Source organism: Cicer arietinum, chromosome 3 (assembly GCF_000331145.2).
Source record: "Cicer arietinum cultivar CDC Frontier isolate Library 1 chromosome 3, Cicar.CDCFrontier_v2.0, whole genome shotgun sequence".
NCBI lineage: Eukaryota > Viridiplantae > Streptophyta > Magnoliopsida > Fabales > Fabaceae > Cicer > Cicer arietinum.
In genome coordinates, this window is record NC_021162.2 from 43,299,026 (window position 1) to 43,320,125 (window position 21,100).

Genomic DNA, 21,100 nt, shown 5'->3' on the forward strand with positions numbered 1-21,100 from the left:
TGTTTGTGATTTTGCAAGTTAAATTTCATTTCTTAGATAATGTTATTGCTCAAGTCGACAAGTCTTCCTAATGCATGCATTCTTGATTACTAAATGGTTGTAGAAGGCTAATATGCCATCAATTTTTCAAAAATACAATTTTAACTTTTCAGAAGCATGTTGGCTTTATTTTGATTGTTCATACTCTCTCTTATTATCCTAGCTGTGAGCTTTTGAGCCTAAACACTTAAATTCTTTGTTGTGTGATTATCCAGACATGTGTTATCCCTCTAGAACTTGCACTAATTCTGACTTGCATCACTTGTAATTTATGCATACATTGAGGCAATTTTATTGGTCGTTTGAGCCTTTCTAACTACCCTATGAAAATTTTACCCTTTGCTAGCCACTTTGAGCCTTGCCCTTTTATTTCGGTTACTAGCCACATTACAAGCAAAACACCTGACTTTAATTAAATCACCTTACTTGGAGTTAGGTAGAAAAAAATTCTTGTCTTGATAAAATTCTAAGTTTGGGGTTGCTCATGATATAGCAACTTTCTAAGTTTGGGGTGGTGATTCTCAGAAAAAGAAAAAAAAAATAAAAAGAAGAAAAACAAAAACAAAAACAAAATATATCTTCTTGGTTCTTCTGTCAATGTCTGAGAATCTCCATAATGAAAAGGTGAAGAAAAAAAATGGTAGAATAATCTGGAAATGTATGCCTAACTCCAAGTGGTAAAGCCTACTATCCTAAAATGTTCTACCCTTACCTAAGCCCCATTACAACCCGAAAGTCCTCCAAAAATGTATGTGTTTACTGCATTGTGATTGCTAACTAGAATTTTTCAAGCCTATGGTAGCGTGATGCATGTTCTAGGATTTGAGTGATAAATTCATAAACCTTTCTAAACACTTGAGAGAAATTTTGGTGAGATTGTGTAAAGAGAGAGTTGAATTTTATGAATGAATGCCAAGGTGTACAAATCTTGTTGTCTGTATTTTTGAAAACAACCATAGAGCATGATGAATGTTTCGCAGTAGCAAGAACTTTGAAATTTGATTTTGATGTAATTTGAGAAATTTAATTTAAGTGTGCATTTAACAGGACCAAATATGAAATTAATTGTTGCTTGGGGACAAGCAATAGATTAAGTTTGGGGTTGTGATGACTCTTCATCATATAAATATTTTCCCATTGTTTTAGTCTTATTTATCCTCAATCATCAGTTAAATTAAGGATTTATTTGATACATTTTGTTGATTTTTGTTCTTTGAGTTAATAAAATGTTTTTTGTTTTTATTTCGTTGATTAAGTAGGAATTTGTCGTAATTTTACATTGCGTTTTGTTTTAGTGCAGTGCTGAATTTTGGTGAAAAATCAACATGATATACGTGGAGTCTTTCAGCCATATCTGGAGTTCTGGATGTCCAATTAGTGTCACTCCAAGTTCTAATGAAAGCTAAGATCCATATCTACAACCTTCATGAAGACACGGGGACCAAATTCAGACGCAAAAGATGCGAACAATGCAAAATACATCAGACAGCAGATGATGTGCGCCTGGAGCGCGCCCTGCGCGCCTGGAGCGCATTTCTCGTGTTTCAGTTCTATCAACGCGCGCCTGGAGCGCATTTCTTGTCTTTCAAAGAACTTGGGAGACTTGTGCCCTAGCATAGAAACTCAAAGACGGCCGTTTCTAACGCCATTGAAGCAGTTTTATCAAGAATCATCCATGAATCATTCTTGTAATTCTTCTTTAATCCTTATCTTTTGTATCTCTGTCATGAGTAACTAAACCCTATTTGTTAGGGATGAGTGTAACCAGATGAAACCCTTATTTTTCTGATTTGATTTCTAGTTATATGAATGAGTTTATTGAATTGTTTTTCTCATCTCTGTGCTTAATGGTTTTTATTGCTTGATCAACATTAAAATGTTCTACGATTTGTATTTTGAAACGGAAGTGGACTTTACGAATGCTTGAGATGAGAAATTTATGAATTTGTAGTCTAGGGATAGATGCAGGTCATGAAACCAATTAAATTAGTTGCAAAGCAATAATTTACAAGAGAATTTCTATACGGTAATGCTTAATTCTAATCTTAAATCCACTAAGGAATTAGGGGTTACTTTGGAATTAAAGGTTTTGTCACTAAGACATTAGGGCAAGAATAATAAAGAGAATTCGGTAATAATTCAATAAAGGAATTCAGTAACTAGGATCAAATTAGACACCAAGGTTGGATTCGAAGTGAAACTCATCCCTAACATTTTTCTCATTATAAAAGATCAATTTTATTATTGTTGTTAATTTCAAACATTATTTCAATCAACTTGGGAACCTTTTTGTTCAATTCTAGTAATCAAATATAATTCAATAGTAAAACGCAATCCTTGAGTTTGACACTCGGTACTACCGTTTTATTATTACTTGCAACGATTCAGTACACTTGCTAAAAAGCTATCAGTAGGGTAGTTCCTCTCATGAATCTTTAGTTGCATAGAAGCATATGCTACCACCTTCCCATCCTGCATAAGTAATCCACCTAATCCTGAACCACACGCGTAACAATACACCACAAAGGGTTCACTTAGGTTAAGTAACACTAAGATCGATGTAGAGGTCAACCGTTTCATAAGCTCTTAGAAACTATTCTCACAATGGGTATCCCACACAAACAATTCCCCTTTTTGGGTCAACTTAGTCAAACGTAAGGCCAACTTGGAGAATCCTTTTATGAACCTACGATAATAACTTGCTAATCCTAGGAAACTCCTAATCTCAATCACTGACTTAGGTGTTTTCCATTCTAAGACGCTCTCCACGATGGCAGGATCAACAACTATTCCACCTTTTGAAATTACATGTGCTAGATAACTTACTTCCTCTAACGAAAATTCACATTTAGACAACTTGGCAAATAATTGTTTCTCCTTAACAGTTTGCAAGACTATCCTTAAATGTTCGCCACACTCTTCCTTAGTTTTAGAGTACACTAATATATCATCTATAAACACAACCACAAATGAGTCTAGGTAAGGATGAAAAATCCGATTCATGTAATCCATAAACACTGCTGGTGAATTAGTCACACCAAAAAGCATAAACAAATACTCATAATGGGCATAACGGGTCCTAAAGGCGGATTTCGGGACGTCAGAAGACTTTACTCGAATATGATAGTAACCTGATCTCAAGTTGATCTTACTAAACACACATGATCCTCTCAATTGGTCCATAAGGTCATCTAGCGTAGGTAGTGGATACTTATTCTTGATTGTCACTTTGTTAAGTTGGCGGTACTCTACACACAACCTCATAGAACAATCCTTCTTCTTAACCAACAACACAGGTGCACCCCATGGTGACACATTAGGTCTTATAATTTGTTTATCTAAAAGCTCCTGCAATTGCTTCTTAAGCTCAGACAATTCTAAGGGAGACATCCTATACGGTGCCATGGATATGGGTCTAGTACCTGGTACAAGGTCAATGGTAAACTCAATCTCATGCTCTGGTGGTAAACTATTGACATCTTAAGGGAATTCTTTAGGGAATTCACACACAATAGGAACATCTCATATTACCACCTATTCTTCAAATTCCAATGAGGCTAGGATCATGTATAACTAGACATCTTCTTTCAAGAGTGCCTTCACTTGGTTGGCGGATATATTGCTAGGTTTCTCCCTCTCTTCTTGCTCCATGAATTCAATGGTTTTGCTATAAAAATCTACACGGACACGGTTGGTAGATAGCCAATCCATACCGAGAATCACATCGACTAGACGCAAAGGTAAATACAAGTTAACTAAGAAGTCCCTTCCACACACATGGATAGAAATGTCGACACAAACACTAGGGGTGTCGACATAATTACTAGTTGGGGTATTCACAATCAAATCATACTACAAATGAGACATAGGTAGTCCTAAACGTCTAACACAATCAAGGGACACCAAGGAATGAGTGGCACCACAATAAAATAGCACAAATAAAGGAGTATCACTTATGAGACACGTACCTTGGATCAAGTTGTCTTTCTCAAACGCTCCTCCACCACTAAGGGCAAAGACTCTTCCATTGGATTTAGGTCAGCTGGCTTGGGAACTCTGGTTTCCAGGCTGTTGAGTCTTCCTTGGGTAAGGGCATGTGGTGCTGATGTGGCCCTGTTTTGGACAATTAAAACAAGTAATTCCAGCATCTCTACATTCATATGCCATGTGACCCTGCTTGCCACACCTGTGACATCAGATAGGAGTAGTTGGATCACCATTATTACCATTATTGTTGCTCGAGACTTGACTTATGTTGTTACTATTCCCGTTACTAACTCCTCGTCCATTAGGGTTTCCTCTACCACCCCCATAACTATAATTGTTTCCATGCCCTTTTCCATCACCACTACTAGCTCCTTTTCCAGCTGAAAAATGTATTGTTAATAATTCAGACGACTTCTAGATTTATTAGGAGGAAAAAACTAAGGTTTTCCTCTATTAGGATGCATAGGCCTCTTGTCCTTCATGGTTCCAGTGTTTCGCTAATGTGCATTTTCAGCACGAATATCCTCATCATAAATCCTACTCTTATTCACTAGGGTAGGAAAGTCACAGATCTCTTGCATTCCAACCTGTTTCTTGATCTCTGGCCTGAGTCCTATTTCAAACTTGATGCACTTAGACTTTTCTCCTGTGTCTCCAACATAGAGTGAATAGTACCTAGATAACTCCTCAAACTTAGCGGCATACTCTGCTACTGACATATTCCCCTTTTCCAATTTTACAAATTTCATTTTCCTCCTATTACGGATGTCTTCAGGAAAATACTTGACTAAGAACGTGTTCTTGAATACATCCGAAGTAATTGCAGTCCCATTAATATCTAAACGTTGACGCGCATTATCCCATCAATGTTCAACTTCTTCCATCAGACACTCTCTATATGATTATAAAATAGTCCTAACTCCAAAATCTACAACACACATCTCATACTTACTCGATCATCACAACTCAATATGTTTCACAATTTCATAAATAGGTGGCACATTCAAATGAATTAAATAGGTGGCACATTCAAGTAGTATCACAACTTCAATCAAGTAACAAGAACATTCAAGCACATATCATTCATACAATAACAATTAGTATAAGGTTTCGTAAAATCAAATAACATGCAATCTTAATATAAATAAATTCACAACAATTCTATAAGTTTCTAAATTATATTTTAGTCATCGCTATTACCATTCATATATTATTAGATTAATTATTATTACTCAATAGGGCTCGATTGTACGTGGTAAGCCCTAGATGAATCTCTAGGAATTACGACATTCCCGTTCATCCCACGTTATTTTTTTTACTCATAAAGTCGAACCTCCTCTCACCCCTTACCTCAATTGAATATTTCGCCAAATGAATATGATCTGCTAATTTGTCGCGTCTTCGTCGACCATCGTCTCTAATAATTCGTCAAGATAATATAACCATACAACCAAATGAAATTAAAATAAATTATTTACTAAAATAAATAGGTAAAATTTATACTACTTGTAATTATTTACTATAATTATATTAACATAAAATTTGTATCTTAGTTGAAATTTTTTTTCAAAACAATTAGAATGTTCAATAACTATACTTATAATATTAAAAATATATTTACAATTGTTAGAATTTAAAAGCATACCAATCAAGATTTGTATGGAGAAATTATGTTGCAGAAGATTTTAGTATCTATTGATTTCGAATACCCAATTGCATTAATTCATGTTAATTTCAGCCTAATGTAGCAAGTCTGCTACTTTTAAAAATGCAGAGGACAATTTCAGTCTAATGTAGCAAGCCTAAAGCTGCAAAACGTACTTATAAATATTATAGAATAAAATAATGTATAATTTTAATTAAAATAAAGCAAAATCGCATAGCATATATATAATGAAATTGATAGTATTTATTTAAATTGATGCATACGATAAATCACTTTTAATTATAGTTAAAATAAAATGAATTCTTTAGATGCAAATGAATTTTTGAATATATGTCCAAGAATATAACTCAATCATATTCAGGTATATTATTACTAAAAATTAGAATAAATAACATGCCTATTGCTACGATGACCTGATCATACACACAAGTATTAATGAAAATTGAAATAGAGGAATACATACCCAATATTTCTATGAGGCAGGTGATTGCAAGCAAACCTTGTTGACGTGTGAGGATATTTATAATGAATAACCTAGGCAGTTGTATCTAGAAAAATATGTTAGATTTACATAACTTACAAATTAATATTTGAATTCTAATTTAAAAAGATATTCACATATATCATTTATAGAATTGTCTCTTATGAAATAAATTTAGTTTAAATATATTTTTGGTCTCTCTATTTTATTTAAAATTGACTTTTAGGTATTTTACTTCTAAATTTGGATTTTTGTTTCATCTATTTTACAGTTTGTGAAATTTTTTCAGTCTCCATTATCTTTTATGATGTTCTATGTTTAATTATGACATGACAATTACGTGATCCAACTGAATTTGATAAAATTGAATCCATGTTGTAAATCAATATCTATTTTCTTATTTTTTTTACTCGAAAAAACTTCAGGAATGTTTTTTAGTGATAATGTAAACAAAGATTTATGAAGAAAAAAAGAATAAAGTCGAACACAATTCTATTTTAGATTCTTTAATTGTGTTAGATCACTATCATGTTACTAATAAGTATACCACATCCTAAAAATAGATGCGGATCAATCAAATTCCACAAGTTATAAAGTAAGGGATAAAAAATCTAATGTTAAATATAAGAGAATTAAAAATAAATTTTAAAGAAAATAAAAAGACTAAAAATACATTTAAATCAAATAAATAATACTAATACATATGTTGGGACAAAATCTCTTTCAAATGATTTTAATGATAACAAAATTACTTAAATGATTATGATTATGGTTAATGACTAATCTGTGTTTTAGAGTGAATTCATATAAGAAAACAGATTATTAATCATTAAGACAAAAAGGAGAAAAATCAGATTCAAATATGGAGGATTGGAATTCAAGAGGATGACCTCGTAAGACGATGAAGCTTCAAATCTGCATAATACTCGTCCTCACCAAAACAAATGCTTTTTATTTATTAAAAAAAGGCACAATAGTATTAAAGAATGAATAAATAAAGCATTTGAAATAAAGAAAGTCAGAAGGCAAAAGAATAGGTACGAGGATGGCCAGTACTATGTAAGAGGATGACAGTACTATATTGGAGGACGATACTATAAAGTCCACATCAATCCCAAATGTTGAAAGCAACCCATCCTATCATGTGCAAGTGCTAAAAGCAGACCTATATATCATTCTTGTATGAATGAAAACAATGTAGAGTCAATCTACAGAAAGTCAACAAGAAACAAACCAAAAATAGAAGCATTCACATGTCTTGAAGAAAGGAATTCTGAACCAAGTGCAAGAGGATGGCAGTACGATGTAAGAGGATGGTTTTATATTGTCAACATCATTCTCAAAATTTGAAAACGACCTAGCACTTCAACGTTCAGAAAGGTTGTAGCCCACAAAGTGAAATATATAGCTTTAAATGTCTTGAAGAATGAGAAAATAAAGGGATAACTCAAGATCAAGTTCCAAGGAGTTTGATCCTCCTACTCGAGGATGGACTGAATCTGTCCAAGGACCGCTGGATGGCAGTTCTGTAAATATGATGAAAGACCTTGGACTTTTTGAATTGACTTTCCAACATTGCTTTAAAAGACAAGTATCTTCAAGCTATCAAGAGCAAGCTCTTCATCATTAAATACACAATAACATTGCATTAAGAGATCAAGTATCTTCAAGCTATCAAGAGCAATATCCACACTCTCTTCATACTTTCTATAATCCTACATTAGATATTTTAAATATCCTTTTAGATAGTGTTTATGAATAGAGAAACAACCACATTCATATTACTCTGTAATTTCCACGTGAGTTACACTAATATAGTTGAAACATGATTGTAAGCTTGGTGAGGCTAAAGAATACACAAAGTGTAATCATTCTCTATGAGAGGTTGATTAGTTTGAACATTAGTGAAATCTCACAAGTGTGTGAGGACTGGACGTAGCCTTCATTGGGTGAACCAATATAAAAGTTGTGTGTGTCATTCTTTACATTTTCCCTTTTTTTTTTTGCTCAGCTCTAATTTAAAGGTTTAAATAACCATCCTCGGGTTTGCATCCTCTAAGAGAGGATAGTTTTTAAAACATGTGAAAATTATTTTTAAACACTAAAATCCCTATTCAACCCCTCTTCTAGTGATATTTAGCTACATCAATTGGAATCAGAGCAAGGTTCTCTAAAAAAAACTACATCTAACAGTTTAAGAGAAAATGATCCAAAAGGAAAAATGTCAAAAGCTAAGTATATTCCTAAAGGAGGATCATCTAGCCGACCTCCCTATTTTGATGGCACATATTACTACCATTGGAAAGGTAAGATGAGACTATTTCTCATATCACAAGACAACAACATGTGGTCTATGGTTGAAAATAGGGATCACGTCATCAGAACCAACAACTTAGATGCAACCTACGATGAGAAACCTCAAGCGCAGTGGACGACATATGAAAATGCAAAGGTACTCCTAAACTCTAAAGCTAATTTATTTCTAAGGTGTGTTTTGAGCAAGGAAGAGTATGATAGAATTGAAGAGTGCAAAAGCGCTAAGGAGCTCTTGGACACTCTAAGGATCCATCATGAAAGATCAAGTCATATAAAAGAAGCAAGAATTGACATGGCAGTAAGAGATTTCGAACTATTCGAAATGAAGGAAGAGGAAACCATTGATGAAATGTTCTCAAGGTTAACAATCATACTAAACAACTTAAGATCTCTTGGAAAGGTATACTATGTTCAAGAGAGGATAAGAAAAATCCTAAGGAGTTTACCAAAAGAATGGAGACCAATGGTAGATGCCATCATATAAGCAAGAGACTTGACAAACATGAAATTAGAAGATCTAGTTGGAACTCTAAGAGCTCATGAACCATTGTTGCTGGAAGACAAACCAAACAAAAAGGGAAGAATGATAGCTCTAAAATCCAGCCAAATAGAAAGTTCATCCTCCAAGAAGACTGCATATGTCATCAAAAAGGAAAACGCAAAGTATCCTCTATCTGAGGATGATGATGAACTCGCTCTGATTTCCAGAAGAATTCAGAGGATGATAAATCGAAAAGGACATGATATAAGATCTCATCAAAAAGAAAAAACTGAAAAAAGTCAGATAACTTGTTTTGGATGCAACAAGATGAGACACTACAAAACTGAGTGTCCTCTATCCCTACAAAAACAAATCTATGATGATTACTTGGGATGACAGTGACGAGTTATCCACTAAGCAAGAAAAGGAAGAAGAGGCCAACCTTTGTCTCATGGCAAAATCAGAAACTAAAGAGGTAATCATTTTAGAACTATGTCCTACTTGTGAAAAGGAAGAAGAGGCCAACCTCTGACTCAAATACTTTATCTCATAAATGTTGTTTTCTAAAAAATCACCATTATGAAATAAAGAAACTCAATGAGGAACTACAAACTAAGAATGAGAAGTATGAAAAAAAATCATTCTAGAGTTGCAGTTATCTAATGAGAAATTATCTAAGCAACAAAACGTTTTAAATAAAAAGAATGTCAAAATTCATCCTTTAGAAGAGGACACAGAAAAGGAAATCTTAAAAATAGAGGTTGAAGAACTAAAAAATGACATTACCAACTTTATTAAATCTACTGAAACGTTTCAAAAGATTATGGGATCTCAATCTGGAATCTTTGACAAAACTGGTATTGGATTTAAAAATTCTCAAAAATAGAAATTATATGAAAAAAATTTCTTGTCTAAAAAACAAGAGGATAGGCTGAAGTGCACTGTTTGCAAAAAACTTGGACATACTTTCAAAAACTGTCATGCTAAGAAGAAAGCTGACAACATAAAGAAAGGATGTTCATTATGTGGTAAACATGGGCACCATGATTCTATTTGTTATTACAAAAAGAAAATCCTCACAAGAGGAAAAACTAACTAACAAGGACCCGATACTATATGGGTACCTAAGTTACTTTTAACCTCTAACACAGGTTCATCTTCTAACCAACAAAAGAAAGCCTTGGTACTTGGACAGTGGCTGCTCAAGACATATGACAAGGGATAAACATTGTTTTATTTCCTTGGAAATAAAGGATGGTGGATCAGTCACATTTGGTAACAATGATAAAGCTCAAATAAAAGGTACATGTATTATTGGTAAAAATAATTCTGTTAAAATTGAAAATGTTCAGTATGTGGATGGCTTAAAACATAACTTGCTAAGCATTAGTCAATTATGTGATAGTGGATTTGAAGTTATTTTCAAGCCTACTCTATGCGAGGTTAAACACTCATCCTCGGGTAGAGTTTTCTTTTTGGGTCTTAGAAAAAAGAATTTATATGAAATTTATCTGGATGATTTACCTACTGAATCTTGTTTTGTATCCATTGAGAAAGATAAATGGATTTGGCACAAACGAGCTAGTCATACAAGCTTAAATACCATTTCTAAATTAGCTAAATTAGAATTAGTGAAAGGTCTTCGAAAAATTAATTTTGAGAAAGACAAAGTATGTGAAGCTTGTGTCAAAGGAAAACAAGTTAAAAGTAGTTTTCTCTCAAAAAATATTGTTTCAACAAATCATCCTCTTGAACTTATTCACATTGACCTCTTTGGTCCTATCGAAACTCCAACTCTTAGTGGAAAAAGATATGGTTTTTAATTGTTGATGATTTCTCTAGTTTTACATGGGTTTTATTTATAAAACATAAAGATGAAGCTTTTGAGGCATTCCACCATTTTTGTAAAAATATTCAAAATGAAAAAAGTTCAAAAATTGTTCCGGTGAAAAGTGACCATGGAGGTGAATTCGAAAATGAATCATTTAAAAAACTTTTTGAAGAAAATGATATTTCTCACAATTTTTCTTGTCCAAGAACTCCCCAACAAAATGGGGTTGTTGAAAGGAAAAAATAGAACTTTACAAGAAATGGCTAGAACTATTTTAAATGAAGCCTACACAACTTGTTATGTTTCTAATCGTGCATCCATTAGAAAAATTTTAAACAAAACTCCATACGAATTATGGAAAGGGAGAAAACCAAATATTTCCTATTTTCATATAATTGGGTGTTATTGCTAAATTCTAAATAATAAAGAAAATTTGGGAAATTTTGACCCAAAATCTGATAAAGGTATTTTTCTAGGATACTCCACAACGTCAAAAGGTTATAGAATATATAATCTTAGTACTCAAACTATGAAGGAATCCATGCATGTTATTTTTGATGAGTTTGATGACTTGTGTTTATAAATATCGATAAAAATGAAGAAGATGAATATTCATCCTCTCAAGTACACAATCCAAACGAGGAGGATAATTCTGATCCAACCTCTCAGCAACCTCTAAGAGGATGGAAAATAGTAATGCATCATCCTCCTGATCTAATCATTGGAAACACTGCTGATGGTGTTAGGACCAGAAACTCTCTAAAAGAAAATACTAATATGGCCATGATATCACAAGTTGAACCCAAAACAATTGATCAAGCAATTGGTGACAAATCATGGGTTGAAGCCATGATGGAGGAGCTGTCACAGTTTAAAAGAAACAAAGTGTGGAATCTTGTGCCCCATCCTCTAGACAAATCTATTATTGGAACTAAATGGATATTTAGAAACAAACTAAATGAGGATGGAAAGGTCATTAGAAATAAAGCAAGATTAGTGGCACAAGGTTACAATCAACAAGAAGGAATAGGTTATGATGAAACATTTGCACCCGTAGCAAGACTTGAAGCAATAAAGATCCTCCTAGCATATGTCACTCATAAAGGTATCAAACTATTCCAAATGGATGTCCAAAGTGCCTTTTTGAATGGTTTTCTAAATGAGAACGTATATGTTAAACAACCTCTTGGCTATGAGGATGAAAAGAAGCCAAATCATGTGTTCAAACTCTCAAAAGCTCTTTATGGATTAAAGCAAGCTCCTCGAGCTTGGTACGAGAGGTTAAGTTCTTTTCTAAAAGAAAATGAATTCATAAGAGGACAGATTGATACCACTCTTTTCAATAAAACTCTTAAGGAGGATCTAGTGATTGTTCAAATATATGTAGATGACATAATATTTGGATCCACAAATGAAAAGATGTGTAAAGATTTCTCCAACCTCATGCAAAGTGAGTTTAAGATGAGTATGATGGGAGAATTAAAATTCTTCCTTGGTTTGCAAATTAAACAACTAGAGGACGACATTTTTATATCTCAAGAAAAATACACCAAGGATCTACTCAACAAATATAACATGAGTTCAGCTAAGAGTACGGAAACTCCTATACACCCATCCTCCATGCTTCACAAAGATGATGAAGGAACTCCAATATCTGAAAAAGAGTACAAAGGGATAATTGGATCTTTGTTATACTTACCAGCTAGTAGACCTGACATAGTCTTTGCAGTAGGTCTTTGTGCAAGGTCTCAATCCTCCTCTAAAGAATCTCATCTTACAGCAGTAAAGAGGATTTTGAGATATCTTGTTGGCACAATCAATCAGGGAATTTGGTACAAGAAAGTGTCAAATCTTGACCTCATAGCTTATTGTGATGCCGACTATGCGGGAGACAAAGTTGAAAGGAAGAACACAAGTGGAGCTTTCCAATTTTTTGGAAAATCTCTAATACGTTGGTCATGCAAAAAACAATGTATCGTTGCTCTTTCAACTACATAGGCTGAATATGTATCAGCTGCACAATGCTGCTCACAATTACTATGGTTAAAAATCAACTAGAGGATTACTCTCTAAGATACGCAAAAATTCCCATCCTCTGTGATAATACTAGTGCAATAAATCTTTCAAAAATACCATTCAACATTCTAGGTCTAAGCACATTGAAATTAAACATCATTTTATAAGAGATCATGTTCAAAAAGGGGATATGAACTAATTTTTATTGACACTGAAAATCAGTTGGCATATATTTTTACCAAACCTCTTCAGGAGGATCGGTTCAAAAATATCTTGGAGAAACTCTCAATCATTAATTTGCCCAAAATTATTTGATTAATCTCTTTTATGCATAAATATTATATTTCTCTTATTGTGATTATTTAATTTTTTTAAAATCCTACAAAAGATCATTTGTTTATTTTTTAAATAATTTTTTTTAGAAAAAACATCAAAGGTTGCGAGGATGGCAATAAACACCAGAGGACACAGTGTCCATTTTGGTGTAACTTCCTCTTGTCACGTCAAAACAGAAAATGCACGCGCCTCCTTCCAATGGCCAGCATATGTGGCGTTGCCTCCTTAATTCTCGCTCTGCATTAAATGCATCAACGGCTCCATGACCCTAGCCTGTCTCATCCATCACCACCCTAACCTCCTAGGGAAACGACTATCTTAATTGCTCCATTCTCCAAAGGTTACTCCCGTTCAACTTCCATCCTCCTCTACTTAATCCTCTTTGATCTCTTTCTTTCTTCTTCATCAACCTTCACCATCTGAAAAAACTATCACTCATTTGTCTGCATTCCACTCCAAAAGTTTTCACTAATGGCTCGCACCAAAGTATCTGCAAAACGCAAAATTACTGCTCAATCCTCAGAAGATACACTAGATTATTACTCTAGCACATAATCAGATAGTCACAAAGTAGATCATCCAGAAACCACTCATCATGAACCTTTATATATCATTCCTCCTCCATTGCAATCTGAAAATAGTCCTTCTCCATCTTCTTCTCTTAAAACCACAAAAACAAAAAAAAACCTCATCCTCCTCCGCTCCCATAAGACGATCCTCCAGGATTATGTCTGAAGATGTTTCATCTAGAAAGGTGCTTCCTTAGGAAAACACAATTCATGTTGTCAATTCTGATGATTCAAAAACAACTCTATCTGCATAATCTATACCATTACCACCCCCTTCAAAAATCTCCTCTAAATCTTCAACACCTAAAAAGGCTAAACCGCCTTCGCAAAAATTACCATCCTCCTCTTCAAAAATTTCTGCCAACGTCCAACTTTTTGATTCCTCAATCTTGGAGACCCACTATGTTTCAAAATGGCAAAACAAATATGTGGTCAATGGAAAAATCATTGACCTTGCTGATTTAAAACAAGGTGGCTTTGACGTTGAGGACATGTTTGATCAACTTGGATGGACCTCCTTTTTACGCGTAAACGAAACCCAGTATCCTCGACTGGTAAGGGCCTTTTATGCTGCTTCAAATGGTTCAAAAGGCATTACTGGTTTCAATATTGTCCTAAAAGGGGTTCACATGGAGATTAATCCCACTATGTTATGTCAAATTATAGACATTCGTGATGAAGGTGCCTACCTTTTCTCAGAGAACTGGTATTCTCAGTGTCAAATAACTAGAACAATTGTCCTCCAAAATACTCTCATTTCACCCCCAAAACCTCAGATGGCTTCCAATCTACTTCCTATTTTCCGCATTCTTTACAACATATGTGTGCACTCTATTGTGCCCAGAGCTGACAGCTTTGAAAAGGTCACTGAACTTGACCTTTTAATCATTCATCATCTATTGTCTGGCACACCTCTCCACCTAGGTAATATCATTTTTAGCTTCATGTTGAATGCTGATGTGTTAGGTCGATCAGCTCCCTATGGGATGATCCTGACCAAGATTTTCAAATTTTTTAATCTACCACTTCATGATGAACATTCGATCCACTTTAACAATATATTTTCTATGAAAAATGTCCAACAAATGAGGCTCCAACCTTCTATTTCTACTCCTCTCAAATCATCATCAACTGCACCCCCTGCATCTAAGAAGAAGAAAACTTGTCACCCCTCTATCAATCTACTTTCTTAACCATAATCTACTCAACCTCCAACAGAGAATTCTCCTCCACCAATCATTCAGGAATCCATTTTGGACCCTGTTCCCACTCCATCTCCATTGCGTGACTCCACTATTCAAACACTGCCTCCGTCTTCACCAATCCATACCTTTTCCCTTTTTCATGAAGACGCTCCTCCTCACGAGGATGCAGACGAAGCATCCTATCGAAAACTGATGGAGGATGGTGAAGAATTATATTTTGATCTGAATGTGTCTTATCATCATTTCTCACCAAAAAGTCCTCATACGGAGGTGCCTGTTGAAACTTCTTAAATTTTGAAAGAAACTTTGGATACTACTCTTCCTCCTCCAGCATCTAATGTAATCATTGAAGAACCTCCCCAACCTCTTGTTGAGGTCACTGGTTGTTTCAGCTCCATTGATTCTTTTTTAGCTACCACAATTAATAATTCATCAAAGGATAAAGTTGGGAGTTCTCAAAACAAAAGTTCAAGTGTCAATGATAAACCCAAGGAATCAAACTCCAGTAAGAGGACCGAGGAAAGGCATAATCACAACCAGATGAAACTCCTTCGGACCATTAGGAAGGATCAAAAGAAACTGCTTCAAAATTTCAATACCTTCTAGAACACAATTGCTCATTTTGGTCTCATCCTTGAATGGGTTACCAAACCTTTGGTTCCCAATGTTGCTCCTAGAGATCATCCTCTTGAGCTACCAACCTAGCCTTCATCTGTTGTTCCTGCCCCTTCTCCGTCATCCTCGTCTGACGAGCCATCCTCCTCCGAGTGACATTGTGGCTCATCCTTTTTGTTGCTGACCAATTCAGGGGAAGATAAATTATGATCATCTAGCTGTTATTTTTTGTGATTATGCCTATGTTAATACTTGTTTATGATTATGCTGTTTTGAACCTATGTTATGCTTGTTTATGATTATGCTGTTTTGAACCATCTTTTGTAAAAATCAGTTTCATTAATATGAAGTCTCGTTATGGTTCACATCTTTTGTTCAAAATATTTGGCATATGTTCAGGGGAGTAATTTTTTTAATTTAAAAATATTACACATATAATTTAGGGGGAGCATAAACATTTCATCTCACAAACATTTATCTCAATTTTTTTTTCTCATATTTAAAATCATAATCTAAAGAATTTTGTCATCATAAAAAATGGGGAGATTGTTGGGACAAAATCTCTCTCAAATGATTTTAATGATAACAAAGTTACTTAAAGGATTATGATTATGGCTAACGACTAATCTGTGTTTTTGAGTGAATTCATATAAGAAAACAAGTTATTAATCATTAAGACAAAAAGGAGAAAAATCTGATTCAAATATGGAGGATTGGAATCCAAAAGGATGACCTCGTAAGAGGATGAAGCTTCAAATATGCATAATACTCATCCTCACCAAAACAAATGTTTTTTATTCATTAAAGAAAGGCACAACGGTATTAAAGAATGAATAAATAAAGCATTTGAAATAAAGAAAGTCAGAAGGCAAAAGAATAGGTACGAGGATGGTCAGTACTACGTAAGAGGATGGCAATACTATATTGGAGGACGGTTCTATAAAGTCCACATCAATCCCAAATGTTCAAAGCAACCCATCCTATCATGTGCAAGTGCTAAAAGCATACCTATATATCATTCTTGTATGAATGAAAACAATGTAGAGTCAATCTACAAAAAGGCAACAAGAAACAAACCAAAAATAGAAGTCTTCACATGTCTTGAAGAAAGGAATTCTGAACCAAGTGCAAGAGGATGGCAGTACTGTAACACCCCGATTTTCAAAGCGAGGGTGTATTTTTTTTTTTCAAAAGAAATTAAACTAAAACAGAGAAATAAATAAGGAAATGCCTTTGGACAAATAATTGAGTCATTATAATTTACAAGCAGCAGAAAAGTTTCTCCAAATATAAATCCAAAGCATTTACACAACAACAAATGGTACATGAAACCCATTCAAATAAGATGTCAAACTGACAATATTAGTATAAGTACAGTTTTCCAAATTAAAATACTCCAACCCAAAAAGAAGGACGTCTAGTCCCTATACATCAACCTAATCTGATCATCCTACCAAAAACTATACACCCTGAGTGATCTCCACGCGCCCCGTGAGATCCTCCTAACGTAGCTCCAGTCAAGCATTCCCATTCGTAGGGTACGAACCAGTCGGATCGTCCTGGCTCTCATCTGAGGGCAAAGCCCGAATTTCCACAATAGTTGTAAAGGGTCACCAACCGAAATTAACAGATAACACATAACATTTAAGTTTTAAATGCACAAAATAACCTTTCAGCTAAGCATGCACCTTAAAAGGATTTCTCATATGCTAAAAGTTCATGTAATGCTTGCCAATTAAAAATGAAATCAAAAAGAAATTCTCAAACCATCAAGTAATACATAACTGACCAAAGCATTGATAAATCAATTGAGCAATCGATTGTCTAACTCAAAATAAGGACTTCTGCTGAGCTTAAACGATTTCCGAAACGAATATTAAGTAAACAAGATATTAAGAGATTCCCCATTCTTAATACTCTTTTAACTTAAACGATTTCCGAAACGAATATTAAGTAAACAAGATATTAAGAGATTCCCCATTCTTAATACTCTTTTAACTTAAACGATTTCCGAAACGAATATTAAGTAAACAAGATATTAAGAGATTCCCCATTCTTAATACTCTTTTAACTTAAACGATTTCCGAAACGAATATTAAGTAAACAAGATATTAAGAGATTCCCCATTCTTAATACTCTTTTAACTTAAACGATTTCCGAAACGAATATTAAGTAAACAAGATATTAAGAGATTCCCCATTCTTAATACTCTTTTAACTTAAACGATTTCCGAAACGAATATTAAGTAAACAAGATATTAAGAGATTCCCCATTCTTAATACTCTTTTAACTTAAACGATTTCCGAAACGAATATTAAGTAAACAAGATATTAAGAGATTCCCCATTCTTAATACTCTTTTAACTTAAACGATTTCCGAAACGAATATTAAGTAAACAAGATATTAAGAGATTCCCCATTCTTAATACTCTTTTAACTTAAACGATTTCCGAAACGAATATTAAGTAAACAAGATATTAAGAGATTCCCCATTCTTAATACTCTTTTAACTTAAACGATTTCCGAAACGAATATTAAGTAAACAAGATATTAAGAGATTCCCCATTCTTAATACTCTTTTAACTTAAACGATTTCCGAAACGAATATTAAGTAAACAAGATATTAAGAGATTCCCCATTCTTAATACTCTTTTAACTTAAACGATTTCCGAAACGAATATTAAGTAAACAAGATATTAAGAGATTCCCCATTCTTAATACTCTTTTAACTTAAACGATTTCCGAAACGAATATTAAGTAAACAAGATATTAAGAGATTCCCCATTCTTAATACTCTTTTAACTTAAACGATTTCCGAAACGAATATTAAGTAAACAAGATATTAAGAGATTCCCCATTCTTAATACTCTTTTAACTTAAACGATTTCCGAAACGAATATTAAGTAAACAAGATATTAAGAGATTCCCCATTCTTAATACTCTTTTGACTTAAACCGATTTTCAAAACAACTTTAAGTAAACAGAAATATTAAGAGATTCCCCATTCTTAATACTCTTTTAACTTAAACGATTTCAAAACGAATATTAAGTAAACAAGACATTAAGAGATTCTCCATTCTTAATACTCATTTAACTTAAACGATTTTCAAAAACAAAACATTAAGTAAACAAGACATTAAGAGATTCCCCATTCTTAATACTCGTTTAACTCTAATGGTTTTCAAATTCTACACCGAACAAACTCAAAACATATTATCAAATTCAATTCACAATCCACACCAAAACACATCAAATTTCATCGGTATTAACTTAGAACACGTCAAATACGACGAACATAAATCAACATAACATAACACTCAAACACATCAAATTTCATTTACTCATAATCATACACAACTGAGTTAAATTCGTTTTCCACGAAACTTCCATCAATATCGTCAAAACCTAACTCTAAGATTTTACCCACAGAACCTTAGATTCATTTTCCCTAAATCAATACATTCAACCCTAACAAATTCCTTTCCACAAAACTACAGATAAGTCCCTAAATGCAAGCTAAAAGTTTGGAAGGAGCCCTTACCTTAACGTTAGCGTTAACGTGGGTTTCCGGTACCGCGAGTAAATCCGGTAAAATCTCCGCTTGCAACGCCGCTTCCAAATTAGTTCACTAGCACCGTAGTGTGGTGGTGAGCAACTTTCCCTTCTATCTCTTCACGAAATGAAGCCTAGATCTAGATGAAACGAGAATGTTTGTGTTTGACGGTTTAGAAATCCCTAACACCGTTTTTCTTCGTTTTCAAATCAAAGAGGAAGAGTGAAGTTGAGTAATGTAAGACCCATAATTTTAAAGTACACTTTATGTATTTTATATGTTTTGGATTTTGGCTCGGAGGCTTTTTAGCCATATTTTGGAGTTTTATAATCAAAAAGATATTTTGATGCCAATTAAAATTTCTCGTCGATAAATAAATTGAAATTAACTGCGGTGAATCCTTTACGGATAATTCAATGCGTTTCGGGTGAAACGGTAATTTAACAAATATCTAGATATTTTGAGATATTTGTTAAGTTATATTTAATATATATATATACATATATATATATATATATGTTTGCTTGGAGAGAATAGAAAGAAAGGAAACTAGAAGGAAGGAAAAGGAAAAGAAAATAGTATAAAAGGGAAAGAAGGAAAAAGGAAGAAAGGAAAAACAAAGGAAAGAAAAAGAAAGGAAATAAAAGAAAATTTTCCATCTTATACCTCTGACCCGCGAACCCATTTTCCTCCTCCTCCCATTTTTCATTTTCGTTGCTTCCTTTTCTTCAAAACTAGTGACCCAAGGTTGGGTGAGTGCTAGAACAAAGATTTCGCAACTCCACTCTTCCCCTTTGATTCGAAAACGAAGAAAAACGGTATTTGAGATTCAAACACAAACCCCTCCGTTTCTTCTAGATCCAAGCTTCATTTCACGAAGAGTTAGAAGGGAAAGTTGCTCACTACCGTGCTACGGCGCTAGTGGACCAGTTTTGGAAGCGGTGTTGTGAGCGGAAAATTTACCGGATTTACTCACGGTGCCGGAAACGCACGTTTGAGCTAACTTTAAGGTAAGGGCTCCTTCCAAACTTTTAGTTTGCATCTAGGGCCTTATCTGTGGTTGTGTGGAAACGAATTGTGTTAGGATTGGAGTATTGTTTTGGGAAAAATGATTTTACCTCATGTATGTAAGATTTTGAATAAATGAAATTTATTATGTTGATTTGTGTTCATCGTATTTGGCATGTTCATACTTGATGTTTGTTGATTGATGTGTTTTGGTGTGAATTATGAATTTAATGTGAGAATTTGTTTGAGTTTGTTTTGTGTGGAATTTGAAAACCATTAAGTTAAACGAGGATTAAGAAAGGGGGAATCTCTTAATGTCTTGTTTACTTAATGTGTGTTTGTTTGTGAAAAACCGTTTAAGTTAACTGGGCGTTAAGAATGGAGAATCTCTTAATGTCTCGGTTACTTAAAATTTGTTTTTGAAAATTGTTTAAGTTAACTGGGCGTTAAGAATGGGGAATCTCTTAATGTCTCGGTTACTTAATATTTGTTTTTGAAAATCGTTTAAGTTAACTGGGCGTTAAGAATGGGGAATCTCTTAATGTCTCGGTTACTTAAAATTTGTTTTTTGAAAATCGTTTAAGTTAACTGGGCATTAAGAATGGGGAATCTCTTAATGTCTCGGTTACTAAATATTTGTTTTTGAAAATCGTTTAAGTTAACTGGGCATTAAGAATGGGGAATCTTTTAATGTCTCGGTTACTTAATATTTGTTTTTGAAAATCGTTTAAGTTAACTGGGCGTTAAGAATGGGGAATCTCTTAATGTTTCGGTTTCTTTTAATTTATATTTGTAAATCGTTTAAGTTAACTGGGCGTTAAGAATGGGGAAGCTGTTAATGTCTCTGTTTCGGTTACTTAATATTTGTTTTTGAAAATCGTTTAAGTTAACTGGGCGTTAAGAATGGGGAATCTCTTAATGTCTCGGTTACTTAATATTTGTTTTTGAAAATCGTTTAAGTTAACTGGGCGTTAAGAATAGGGAATCTCTTAATGTCT

At 33.8% G+C, this 21,100-nt stretch overlaps 2 protein-coding genes across 2 annotated transcripts in view; one reads left to right on the forward strand and one right to left on the reverse strand.

Moving 5' to 3' along the window:
- Positions 1-3,612: 3,612 nt before the first annotated feature.
- On the reverse strand, positions 3,613-4,745 carry LOC140919769 (uncharacterized). The gene is made up of 4 exons (XM_073366405.1): positions 4,595-4,745; positions 4,302-4,406; positions 4,044-4,225; positions 3,613-3,891 (listed from the first exon to the last, which is right to left on the reverse strand). The coding sequence occupies exons 1-4, from the start codon at positions 4,743-4,745 to the stop codon at positions 3,613-3,615; spliced, it is 717 nt and encodes a 238-aa protein (XP_073222506.1).
- A 7,631-nt stretch (positions 4,746-12,376) lies between these two features.
- Positions 12,377-21,100, forward strand: part of LOC101504884 (uncharacterized) — a 32,986-nt gene continuing 24,262 nt past the window's right edge. Inside the window, 4 exon segments of the mRNA XM_012719480.2 lie at positions 12,377-12,583; positions 14,034-14,646; positions 14,941-15,129; positions 15,229-15,302. Of these exon segments, the coding sequence (XP_012574934.2) occupies positions 12,377-12,583; positions 14,034-14,646; positions 14,941-15,129; positions 15,229-15,302 (1,083 nt within the window).